Source organism: Oreochromis aureus, linkage group 7 (genome assembly GCF_013358895.1).
Source record: "Oreochromis aureus strain Israel breed Guangdong linkage group 7, ZZ_aureus, whole genome shotgun sequence".
NCBI lineage: Eukaryota > Metazoa > Chordata > Actinopteri > Cichliformes > Cichlidae > Oreochromis > Oreochromis aureus.
This window is the reverse complement of record NC_052948.1, coordinates 48,458,968-48,472,286: the sequence shown is the minus strand read 5'-3', so window position 1 is coordinate 48,472,286 and position 13,319 is coordinate 48,458,968. Positions and strand designations below refer to the sequence as shown.

At 42.2% G+C, this 13,319-nt stretch overlaps 1 protein-coding gene across 2 annotated transcripts in view; it reads right to left on the bottom strand.

Moving 5' to 3' along the window:
• Positions 1-13,319, bottom strand: part of csgalnact1a (chondroitin sulfate N-acetylgalactosaminyltransferase 1a) — a 38,014-nt gene that overhangs the window by 15,372 nt on the left and 9,323 nt on the right. For both annotated transcript variants that reach the window (XM_031754512.2, XM_039614708.1), the window contains exons 3-5: positions 6,967-8,286; positions 3,306-3,522; positions 1,231-1,332 (exon numbers count right to left, since the gene is read on the bottom strand). In XM_031754512.2, the coding sequence (XP_031610372.1) occupies positions 1,231-1,332; positions 3,306-3,522; positions 6,967-7,777 (1,130 nt within the window). In that variant the 5' untranslated portion in view covers positions 7,778-8,286. The remainder of the gene's footprint in view (positions 1-1,230; positions 1,333-3,305; positions 3,523-6,966; positions 8,287-13,319) is intronic.

Below are 13,319 nucleotides of genomic sequence, written 5' to 3'. Positions count from 1 at the left end.
AACACCAGTCCATTCATGTACGCTATAAATGGGTGACAACAGTTAAAGTGTCAGACTAGAGCTGGGATGTAATTCTGTCACTATACTTAGCATTTATAGACTCCAGTCCGCTTATAAAAAAGAATAATGGTTAACTCTTAAAAATAAATCATTACCTGCAGCAACAAATACGGACGTGCACCTCTCCTTGCAAGCTAAAGAGCAGGTTACATTTGACTGTATCTGTGCATAGTCTGTCTGTGTCAGATCCCAGATACGAGAACAACAAGCCATGATAATTCCCAGTCATTTCAGCCACAGCCTGAATGTTAAAAGGGAAGAGGAGTGCAGGCTTGATTACAGCCAGTGATTCACACCCAGATATGTTTCCACATAGCTCAGGAATACAGTAGAATGAGAAGAGTACAAAGAGACGGACGTTCAAAGCAGAAAAACTACCGGACATTCCAGTTTATTTAATGCCGTTCTTTCCCAGACTGCACCTTCAGCTCCAACTCTTTTCAATTTCTGTTTTGTACAAACTTTCACTGTCACTTATTTAAGAAGGCTCCCACACCAAAATCAATGAAGCCTCGGGTTAACTGTATGTTTTTTGTGTCTGCCTTTCCACATTCGCCGGTTCTAAATTTGCCTTCTTTACACTTGATCTGACACTTTGCTTTAAGACCGTGCAATGCCATCTTTTTTTTATCTCCACGGTTTCCTCTCAGCACGGCAAGACAAAGACACACTGTGTGATCCCGGTGATAGTCCTACTGATTCAAGGCCACACAAAAACCTTCGAGGCTGGGGAATCGACAAGTGTCACCATAGCAACCCCCTCAGGGAATCTGCGGCACAGCGGATCTGACTCCCGATCGGGCGACAGCGATCCCTCTCCGAGAGATGTGGGTGTCCGTGTGAGAGGGCAGCAGGATCACAGGCTTGTTGTAATTTATCTGTGCTGGCTGGTAGCTCTCAGCTCCCCGGCATGGGTGGCACACTGCTCTATTATTTATCAGACAGATGACTGGCTGTGGCAGAATGGCGAGCCAGGAGGTGTGTGCGCTTTGTGCACCAAGCAAATGTTTATAGGGTAAGAGTTGAAACAGTGGAAACATTTCTACAGCGCGTTCCAAAAGAGGGTACACGGCTGGGGCTGCGTTCACTTCATCACGTAAATTGCATTTCATACTCTTGCGTTGGGAATTATAATTCAAAGACCTCATCTTGGCTCCACTTCCAACCCACCTGGATGTGTTCTCCAGAGTGCTCTGGACTTCGCTCATCTGCTCTTTCCCAAAATACACCACCGTCAGATGGACCCGGCCGTCCTGACGCACGCAGACTTCCCTGTACATAAACACAAACATGCAAAGGAAGTGATATTAAGGATGAAAGTGTGTGAGGAGAATGGGATTTGGGGGTGTGCAGGAAGGAAGACGACTTGAGGGGTTTTAAAAATACAGCTTTGGTGGGAGGATCTATCCGTGCAGTGCCAAGACACAACAACTGTTATAATGAAGTGAATAGCTGCTTAAGTAGTTCATCGTAAGAGCCATTTTCTGATTTCTGCTTTATAAAGCTGAATTTCTTTGGGCAGTAGACTGAATATTCATAAAATGATTGGACCTTGGAACCTAAACATTCACTATTTCCTGATGATTTATTCTAAAAAAGGAAATAAAATTCATCATTTGTATCTGTATTCAAGGCTTCCCCCCATTTTGACCCCGTGTTAACACACAGAGGAAGCTTTTATTGTGAGTAAAACAGATGCCAGGTGGGGAGTAACAGAGACACCAGGTGGAGATGCCTGAAGGCTCTTTGATGGAGATGTGTCAAATATATCACAAGCACACGCTGCAGATAATTCACCTCTCCCACGAGGTACGCATGCAAATGCACAGATGTGCACACGCAGTTTGTCAACATCTTCCCCAAAGGAACGTTAGGGCGGGGGATTCATAGCATTCATAGCACTCAGCAACATGAGGCAAAAATGCTTGAAAAAAAAATGTGCAGGGAATACCGAGCCAACATTTTTGCTGCAATTATTGACGCTGTCGCATAAAAGGCCCTCTATAAATGTTGGTCTAGAAGTAAATTGGAATAAATTGATTTTTTGTTGGGATCTGATGAGACAGTCTAATTTTGTGCTGGGGCCACAGAGCAGACAAAAACCCATCTCTTAATTATTTGATTGTGTAAAAAGCAAGAAATCAATTTAAAAATCTGTCTGCATACAAACAAATCTCACAAGCAGGACTTCACATTTTATCTCTATAGTCTTTCCTTTTAGCATCAAATATAAGCATATTTTCAAGTCCAACTGTGGACAAAGAACTCATAATAAGCGTGGATTTACCAAATGTTATCTCGAACACACACACACACACTTTTCTCTTACTCGGTGCACTTTTATAATAGATGAGGGTGAAGTGTTTGCTCAGCGACTCCCCAAGTCTTTCAAGTAAGTACACTTCTTGCCGTGCTGTATATCAAGTACCGCTGGTCTGCCAGGGGGGCATTTTAATGGGCTGCAACACTGCCACTAAAGTAGGATTTACCATGTAAAAAGAGCTGTGATAAGCAGCAGCAGCAGCACAATAAATCACAGACATTAAGGAAGACAATTTCTTCAGCTGATGGTGTGACGGGCTGCAGGGCTGAAGCAAGCACGTTTTGCTCTCAGGTGATTAGATTTGACAGCTGTGAGTGTGAATTATTACGAAAATGACGGAAATGACTCATTTTATTTTCACCTTAGAAAACTCCATTAACCCTGACCCTTTTTCTTAAAAAAAATCAGTCGTGATTTTGTCTCATGTGCGCACCCGCTCGGCTCTACTTGTGGTTGAAGCTACAGTGTAGTGTGTTTGAGGTGCTAGTCAAAGTGTGTATGAAAATAGATTCCCTATGGTAATGAGGTGACAAAAATGGCTGTGATCACCGAGAACATCTTTATTCATGTTCTGGTCTGAGTCATTTTAAGTCTCTCAGATTTGTTTACATTCAGATTATGCCTACCAGCAGCAAAATAAATTAACTGATAAGACAACGCATGCAGTTTCAAAAATGTTAATTACATGTCCCTCCCCCCCCAAAAAAGTAAAAATAAAATCTCTCTGATGTTAATTTTCTTCCCTCTAATCTCCTCAGCCCCTGCCTCTGTCTGGTTGATCCTTAATTAAAGTTTGAAACTTGGTCTGAATAACACTGAGTATTGCATTTTTCTGAATTACATGCGATAGAAAGAGCCGTCATGATTCATTTATAGGGGTGCGTCTGTCTGTCGACTTTGCAGTTCAAAACGTCTAACTCACCTGAAGTTGTGCATGAACTGCTTGAACTTGTCCGTGCGTCGGGACAGCGGGACGATGATGTTGATGAGCACATTGGTTGTGTCCACTCTCTCGTTTGTCACCTTCAGGAGTGGTCCGAAGGGCCGGAAGAGGACCAGGCGTCTGAATTCATTACTTGACTCCCCTCTGAAGGTCAGCTCGTACAATGTACCTTTGTCCTTTTCTGTACGTGTGATACCTGACAGGGGAGATTTGGAGCATGAAATCAGGAGCAGATAAGTTAAATACAGTCACCATCATTGTTTCTTCTTGTAAAACAGTAGGGGTGTACATTTTTTCCACTATATACTCACTCATCCACCTGTTGAACCGCTTCTTATTACAAATATCTAATCAGCTAATCAAATGGCATAAACGCAATTAATTTAAATGTGTAAACATGTTCAAGATGATCTGTGTCACTTTTGCCAGGTAAGAACAGTAAACTAAGACTGCAGTTGGCACAGGCTCACTAAAACTGGACAAATAAGATTGGAAAAAGACTACCCGGTGTGATGACTCGATTTCTGCTGAGACTTTCAGATGGCAGGGTAAGAATTTAGAAAGTTTTTGTCTTGTATCAAAGGTTCAGACAGATGGTGGATAATGGTCCTAGGGCCTAGTTTCTTGGCACACCTTGGGCATCTTAGTACCAGCTGAGTATCATGTAAACACCCCAGCTTACTGGACCATGTCCATTTCTTTATGATCACGGTGTATCAATCTTCTGATGGTTGCTTCCAGCAGGATAACATGTCATTTATTTGAGCATCAAAGCTCAAATAATCTCTAACTGTTTTTTCGAACATGACAATAAGTTCATAGTCCATACTCACCAGATCTCAAGTCGATAGAGACACACAAGATTACCATTGTGTACGTGCAGCTAACATATCTGTAGCAACTGTGTGATGCTATCATGTCAATATGGACCAAACTCTCAGAGGAATGGTTCCAGCACCTTGCTAAATACATTCCAGGAAGAATAAAAGCAACTCTGAAGGCAAAAGAGGTCCAACCCAGTATTAGCAAGTTGTAACTTATAAAATGCCCATTGAGTCTAGATTTGGGTAAGCACCACTAAAAGAATTAGAGAACCATTCAAGTAGCTAGCAGTAGCAGAGATTCTGCGATTAGATAATTAAAAGCCTGGATGGGATTGATCTACATTAAGAATTTGCGGGACTCATTTAAATCATTTTCATTTCAGTTTTCAATTATTTAAAAGCTTTTTTTTCCTCTGCTGATTTGCCATTACCCTCTGCTTGCAGTGTTTAAGCTAGGCTAAGCTAACAGGAAATGGCTCTAGCTCTGTGTTCATGTCCCAGGTAAAAGAGTGATATCATACTTCTAATGTAAATGTTGACAATATAATACAATCCAGAATCAAAGGCAGATTTTAGTTTTTGTTCTTGAGTTCACTTTATTTTATTTTGTTGTAATAATTTTGTTTTTCCTGGTTTCTTCACAGTGCATCTTTCTTTTGACTCCCCATAAGAATTCTGTGTGCTAAGTAAAATATTTTTCCATCTCTAGTATGTAAAATATTTCAATTTTTTCATGGAATCCTATTTTTACAAGTATCATCTCTGTCATCAATACTTTTTTTGCTGGACTGATATGATTTGTGTGGAAAAAATAAGAGGGCAAATGAGGCCACGTAAACCACACACATTCTCCATGGTCTCTGTCAGTTATCTTGATGGACGCCTTATGTCAGCTTGTTTCCCCATAGAGAGGTTGTTTTCCAATTACTCTGACATTACTAACAGATTACTGCTTGCAAACATACCCCATGAGGCTGGTGAAAAAAAAATTGGAAATTGGATGCGAAAAAACTCCTGCAAAGAGGCATTTGGTGTTCAAAGAGAGAAGACAGACACAGAGCTGACAGACAGATGGAAGAGAGTCAAAAGACTACTGATGTAAAAAGAAGAAGAGAACAGAGGGATTTCTGCGGCCATAGATTTAGCCTAATAGCAGCTTGAATTAAGGCCTTCCTGTTAAATTGGCCTGCTTCCTGTGAGCCAAGGCCTCATTTCCCAAAGGGACACCATAATCTTTCATTTAGTAAATACGTTAAACTATTTAGACTGAGTGCCGCCACTTCCTGTCTCTGTCTTTTTAGTCTAACTGCGCTTCTTTTTCTCTTTCTGAGGCCACAACATAGTTGCTGGCAAGTTCATTTTGCATACCTCTAGTGTTTGTGTACAGTTTCAGCTCACTAGATTGCTAATGCAGCCCTCAAACTCCCCAAAGATGCTTGTGTTAGTCTGGCTATCGAGACTGGCTTTCACTTGTCTGACTGGTTGGATAAAACGTTGCTTGTTCGAGAATCACTTAAAATCGATGTCCAAGTCCATTAAAGGGAAAAAAGCACAAAAGATGTAAGCGAGTGTCCCCATTTCATTCAAAAAAATTGCATTCCCCTGCTGTTGACTTAAAGAAATGTGGAGACCACTTGAGTGAACACAAACAGATGCACAAATGCATCTACATCCTTTAAAGCCACAACCACATAAACACAGACCTAGATTGCACAGGACCACACACAAGCTAATATGGATGCATGGAGCTCCACATGGTGACCTTTGGCTCATTTCTACAGAGCCAGGTGCCCCATCACTCTCTTTAAAACCTCCACCCACTCACACAGTGAAGATGGTGACCTTCAAAGAGCAGGCACACACACTAAAACACCGTGTTTGAAGAGATCCTCCGCTGTGATTGAGCAGCAGCTGTGTTCATTTCCTGAGGTTATGATCATAGCTGCAGAAGAACAAACTAGGAGGATATCATGACTGTGGTTGTGCACAAATACACTCATATTTCTGACCTTCCAGGGATTCATGTTGACAAAAGAAAAGGAGAGAAAGGTAAAGCAAGATAGCAACACAGTGTCACAAAGAAATATGCATTTAATTCTATTATTATTAATTATTTAATGTGTAACTTGTTAAATTTAAAAGGCAAAGAGTGAAATCAGCGGTAGAACACAACCAAGTAGCTCTTAAGGAACTTGAATTTCAATGATTTCCATTATATATTAGTTATACAATATTCCAGTAGCCATCAGTGGCAGGGCAATTTAGCACATTCAAATACAATTACATAACAATAAAAAATAGGATGATTATTGTGTTGCTGGCCTCGTATTATCTTGCATTATAAATCCAGTGTCATGCTATCCTTTACAGCCCTCCAAACTGAGCTCAACTTGGGTCTCAGACAGGCCTGGAGACTAGTTAGTGACCCCTTGGCAACCTCGAGTTGCAAGGGAAAAGTGGGTATTTGCCACTGATTGGTGGTTGGTTGCTGGCTGCAAAGAAGGTGCTACAACAAAAACCTCCTTATGATAGCTTTGCTTGCTCCGTAGTTTGCGTGGAAGATGCCGCCTTGTCTGCAAACACTCTCTGAGCTGTAGTGAAACTTGAAGAAGTGCAACGCAAATCAGAAACATTCACCCTCCAAGTAAAAGTTGTGCCTTACCGCTGCTACCAACACATTTCAAAAAGCGCAACTTTTAACCCTTAAGCTGAGACTTTGATGGATCTGTTGATACCATACACATTTACCTTTGATAAAATCTTTGCAGATAAACACATATTTCTGGAGATAGGGTTGAGATTTAACATGTTCTCACCTTCTATGAAGTCAGATGGTGTGTAGACTTTGCTAGCTTGGGCATTTTCCGCTGCACTCCTGCGGTCCTGCTCAGATGAAGGCGTATTGAGACTATGCAGAGCTGTCTCCAGGACCTCCCCAAGCTCCTCTCGTTTGTCCTTTCTCACAGGCTTCTCCTCAGGGTGACGCGTCAGCCCCATCTCCAGCTGGTATACTCTTTGCAGGGTGAAGCTCTCAAATGGTACTACGGCGTACTCGCTGGGCAACCTGATGCCGGAGGTCACCTCAGCCTTTGACAGCTGGGCCTTCAGGAACTCCTGTAGGTCCGCCGGCTGGCTCTTGGCTCCCTGAGCTTCTCCAACACCACCTCCTTGTGAGGCAGCGCCTCCTTCCTGCCCCTCTGCTGGGCCTCCATTGGCTCTTTTCAGGCTTTCCTGTACTCCTTTCAACTGCTGGCTGCGCTCCTGCAATGCCTCTTTCAACTGAGCTATCTGTTTCTTCAAGGAGGAGATGTGGAGGCGGTGCTGCTCCTCACGCTCTTGGAGGAGCACCTGGTAAGAATGGGCACTTGGAGGACCGCCGCTGTGGGCGGGCCCAGCTCCTCCGACCCCAGCAGCTCCCGCTCCAGTCTCCGGCCTCGTGCCTCCCAGGTTGGGATGATTAGATCCAGCGTGGGGTAATATATGACTCAGTGGAGGGTCATTAGAGTATGGCGGGCTGCATCTCATCACATAAAGGAGCGAAAGTGAGCAGCAGAGGAGTACCAGAAGCCCCCCGACACGGGACACCCATAACAGTAGTCCGCGCCGTAACATCACTGCACGCAACATCAAAACTCACTCCTCCTGGTTAAACCCACAGAAGTATCATGTAACTTCACACACTCTGGCCTTAATGATATCTGACTTGTGATTATGTTCCATCACCCGGTGAGGAGGCGGGCTACATATCAGTGTGAGGTCATTTAATTTGAATTAGGTCATTGGTTCCCAACTGCCTCAGACTGTTGTGTCACTGGCAAAATAAATGGAAAAAAAAAAGGCAGACACTTGTGAAAAAACACTTTCTCCCTTTCTCTTGGTCCAATTAGCTCCATGGTCTGTGAGAAGAAACTGTTCCAGACACTGCTGCATCATCTGTCACTCATAAGTGACTCATCTGTTTGCTCTGACTCTCCCACTAAGTCCATGTTGTCCTCTTCCCGTCCTCCTTCCAGTATCCGAATGTTCAGCCAAATAGTCTCCTATACAAATGTGACTGATGCAGAAAGAAAGAAAAAAAAATTCAGAGAACTCTAATCCTCAGTAGTCATCCATGTTTTTTTCCCAAAGCTGTTTTCCTGACAAAGGAAACAGAAAGGAGAGAGACAGAAAGGACTGTTATTGGAAACAATTCTTTTTAACATTTTGATGTCCACCAGCTTTCTCTAAACACGGAAGGGTGTGTCTTTAAATATGCACTGAATCAGAAACAGACCAGGCTACTCTGACATGTTAGTTTTAGGGTGGCAAGAAGTTGCCAAACCAAGCATTGCTTCAGGACTAAAGCTCCTGGAAAACAATGCTGTCACTGAAGATATGACGCAGTAAGTAAGGGAGTGTGAGCTTGAAACTGCAGAAGTTATAGCTTATATGTGCTAAGGTGAGTGTGTGTGTGTGTGTGAGAGAGAGAGAGAGAGATCAGGGTTTAGAGAGGAAAATATGTATACACCTATGCAGCTATTTATTTGTACCTGCAGTGTGTGTATTGGTATGTGCACAAGAAATGGACTAGTGTCATATTATCGCTCTTTATGTATCCACAGTCATGCAATAAAGACAGTAAACTAATTACACCCTTACTTTCTCCATATGAATTAAGAGGGTTATTATCAGCCAGGTGCTGTTGATGCAACTGATGAACTTATTGGCATAAATTCTGACCACCTGTATAAAAGAAAATCTTGGCATTCTGCTGGTCCGGAGCATCCAAAATACCACAAGTTTCCCAGGAATTGGTGTTCCAGCAAATTCACCCCAAACTCAGATTATGCAATGCTCAGACGAACTGCAAAAAATCAAAAAGCAACATCTCCGACTCTGCAGTCCTCATTTAACATGTTAATGTTAAAGTTAGGTTTTCACAAACCACAAGATGTCTGGTGTTTCCACCATTTGGCAAAAACCAAACACAGCATATCAGCACAAACACCTCATACCCAATGTCAACCACTGCACAGTGGAGTGGTGACTTAGATTGCAGACTTGGGACCTGGGCACCTTGCAGTCACTGAGTCAACCATGAACTCTGTAAAGTATTCTGGAGACAAATGTGAGGCCATCCATGTGACAATTTGTCAACTGGCACAAAATTGTCATGTAATAGGACAAAGATCTCAAGAACAGCAGCAAATCTAAAACAGAACGGCTGAAAAAGAAAAGAATCAAGGTGCTCACCTGGACTGAGGTGCCGCAGTAGGCCCTTCAAAGATACATACATATACATAAATGTATATGATGAATGCTTGCAAAACTCAACAAGCAACATTGTAAAGAAAAGTAGCCCAAATTTCCTTTATGGCAATATGAGAGACTGATAGCCATATAGAAAACCATTAGTTCATGTTATTGCCTCTACATGCTTCTGAATGATGGGTTATGCATTGTTTTTTTGCAGGACTATATTTAAACTTTACTCACAAAAGCTCTTGAGCAGCATTTTTACTGCAATGGCTTTTGTGGATAGCAACATTAGTTGTTTGGACCACCGTTTTAGTCCCCAGATGATGAATTATAACAAATTTTGTGGGCTTGGTTAGAAAATCCCATCGATTTATGTTACGAAAGAAAAACTGTAATGAAAGTGATGATCTTATGACATTTTGTCTGGCACAGATGGTAAAATAACAACTTGTCCCAAAAAAGGAACCGTCATCCCAAAAAAGACTTTATCTAGCCATGTTAGAACATTTAGTCAGCACAAAATTGATCTTACACAACAGACAAACATTCACCGCTACCAGCCAAATGCAGATACAACCACTGACATGATCAGCACCAGACGTACTTTGTGTTTTGTGGTAATCCAAAAACGTCACATGTCACAAAGTAGAACTAAGTGGTGAACAACAAGCTGTAAAGTTTAAGCGATAACTTTGTACTTTATGTGTTCTACGTGGGAAAGGTGAGCAGCAGTATGGTGTATCTGGATGCAAGCATAAATAGACTTTTTGTGTGCGTGTATATGCATATATATGTTCTTGTGGGAAGGTGTTTCAGTGTTCCTGTATGTATCTGTAAATGTATCTCTGTGTATCAGTCCCGGTCTCTCTTGACTCCCCACACAGTCAGCTCTTTGACAGGACAGCCTGAAGCTGAGCGTAATGAAAGGATTAGTATATGGCAGAAGTGAATACTGGACTGTGCTCTAACAGATGGCTGAATCAGGACAGACAGGGCGTCTCTCCAGCAGGACCTCCGCTGCTGACTTAAAAAATGTTTGAGGAGAGGACGCTCGGGGAAAAGTGGCTGAGGTAGTGCTGGAGAGCGCGCTGCGGCTCCTCACATGGAGTATCGTCCTTTGAATTAGAGAAAAAGTCCTCATGATATCATTATATGGAGCCATGGATCTTCAAAAAATGTGGCACAACATTAATGGCAGTTTAATCAGTTCCTTTTGGCTCGTTCACAAAAGCTTCTCATTAGCTGGGAGTTGTGGCCGCATGCAGGGAACCTCCTCTAAATAATTACATCGGTTTTTCCAGATGATTTTGACTTCCTGTAGCACAGTTGCGCTCGAACTAATGCCAGTAAATGTGATCACAAGCCATTCACACGAATTAAAGCTTGTTCCTGGGTCTGGCATTGTGAAGGTCAATTTCCCTTTTTTACTGAGGAACAAATGTGCTGCTTTGCATTGTCAAATGCAAGCTCATGGTGGGAGCAGAGTATGAAGCTACAGCCAGCAGGTGATTAGGTTAGCATGCAGATCTTTTCGCAAAATGTCAAGTTCTTCTATTTGATTATCGTCAACTGAGCCATCAGCTGACTAAGGCTAGGGTGATTGTTCTCTCCCTGCGCTATTTTAGATTGGGTTAGCTTCTCGAAACCTTTGCAAATGTACCCCTAACAGAACAAAAGTATATGTTGTCTATGACAATGTGCTCATTCCAAGTCATAAAGGTATGTGAGAAAAATTCATCACTGCAAGGAAGGCTGGTGTAACTTTGATTTATGAGCAGAGTCCCACAGTCAAACCACCGAGTCCCACCGGAATGAATGAATTGATTCAGCCCTGGTTATTTGACTCCTCACGGGGATAGCCGTGGCCTCACAAGAACACTGCAGAGAAATAATTACAGGCATATAGCTTCCTGTTACCATCTAGCACTAAAGTAAACACATGTTCATAAAATGTTTACCCTCACAATGTGTCTGACATGTGCTACATCTGTGCTAACAAGCTACGGTAAAATAGTGAGAGACATCATCCAGGCCTGTGAAAAAGAAAGTAGAACCACCTTTACTCACTTAATGTAATCATTTAATGTAATCATTTTCTGTGTGACTTTATCAGTCTCTCTTAAGGCTCTGGAGGAAATTTAGCCCGCTCTACTTTAAAGTGTTGCTTCAGTCCATTGAGGTTTGTGGGCATCCGTTTATGCACAGATCTGTTAGATTTTGTGGTTTGTTCTTTTGCAGCTTTGCAAAGCTAAGCTGTGCTGCGATCCTCTTTTTAGACACAAGACGCTGTCCTCTGGTAATCCGTCCAAACAAGCCATACTTGTTCAGTCTTTTTCTAATTGTACTGTCCTGAACTTAAACATTTAACATGCTAACTGAGGCATGCAGAGTTTGATGTGTAGCTCTTGTACTTTCTGCAGTTTCTCTGAGTATTGCAGGGTCTCAGCCACTCCTTGTGACATTGTGTTAACACATCTGAATGCCCCAGCAAAAGACCACCAAATGTTTTCGTGGAGATACTCACACTGTATCTGTGAGTCTATCTAATGATGATCAGTTAATCAAGTAGTAGCAGCACCTGGCTGCTACTCGTCCTCTTAATATCTATGGAAGCAGTTAAGGATAAATTAAGAGTTTGACAGGACTGCACAGAGTCCTCTGAAAAACTTTCTTCTCCACTTTGCCATTAGTTATCATTAGTCATTATGATCTCCACCTCTCTTCCACAGTATGTCTTTTGTCCCGTCTTACTCGCCTCACCCTCAGCGGGTGCGGCAGATGACTGCCCCTCCTTGAGCCTGGTTCTGCCGGAGGTTTCTTCCTGTTAAAAGGAGAGTTCTTCTCCTTGCAGGTGTTTAAGAGGAGCATATCACCATTGATGTTGTTAGGATTCTTGTGTTAGCACTTCAAGCTTCAAATCCCTTAGCCAAGTAAAGCATCAAGTAATCTATGTGCAGGTGTGGCTATAGATTCAAAAACATTTAAAGTTTTCCTCTGTGCTAGCAGAAAACTTTGTTGTGGAGATCCTTCAGAGGCCTGAAAACTAAATATGTCTGGATCTACCGTAAATCCAAACATACTGTTTCTCAGAAAGGAACTTACACAAAATGATCATGTGACTTTTTTAAACATCAAATTCTCAGTATAAATCAATTTCAACAGCGAAAAAAAAAAAAAAAAAGCCTGCCGTGAAGTTCACCACAATAGTTCGTGTGTTTTCTCTCTGCCTCTGTGTCTCTTCAACCTCCACCTTTAAGTCAGTGCTTGGCAGGGCCAACACCTGATAACAGTTTCCTGATGGTGGTCTCAGTTCTTATAGTACACTGAGCTACTCTGTTTGAGAAATCGTTTTCCTTCTTTTCTTTTGCAGAATGCATCGAATACATATACAGGCAATACGAACGCTGGTTTGTTTACCAACACATGACATTTCTTCACTTTTTGAGATGTTGCAGCTGATAAATGTGCTGTCCCCATTATCAGATATGCCGGAAATAGAAACACAGATGCAGAGAGACATCCAGTAGAGAGCGGAAAAATAATCTGCCTGTCACGAAGAAAAGAAAGTAAGGACCGAGAAAAAGAATGATTTAGTATTTGGTGACCAGAGATATTCCCAGCAGCAGCATCTGGGTCAGCCGCTAAAATCACTTCCTCCCCTCCCGCTGCTGTTTCCTGGCCCCAGGGGATTTATGCCTGTTTGTTTCACTGTGTGTGTGTGTTTCTACTGAAATAGGTGCATCTGTGCATCAAAAATATTGTCTTCCTCTTGACACCTGTTAGAAGTGCAGTGCTCATCTTTATGAAAATGAGTCAGAGAGGAAATAACGTGTGAGCAAAGTGTAGCAACGAGTATTGAGCGAGTAGCTGAAGCTGCAGGAGTTTGGAAAAAGAGAAAGAATGAATTTCTTCTCTGTCCGTTGCCCCATTT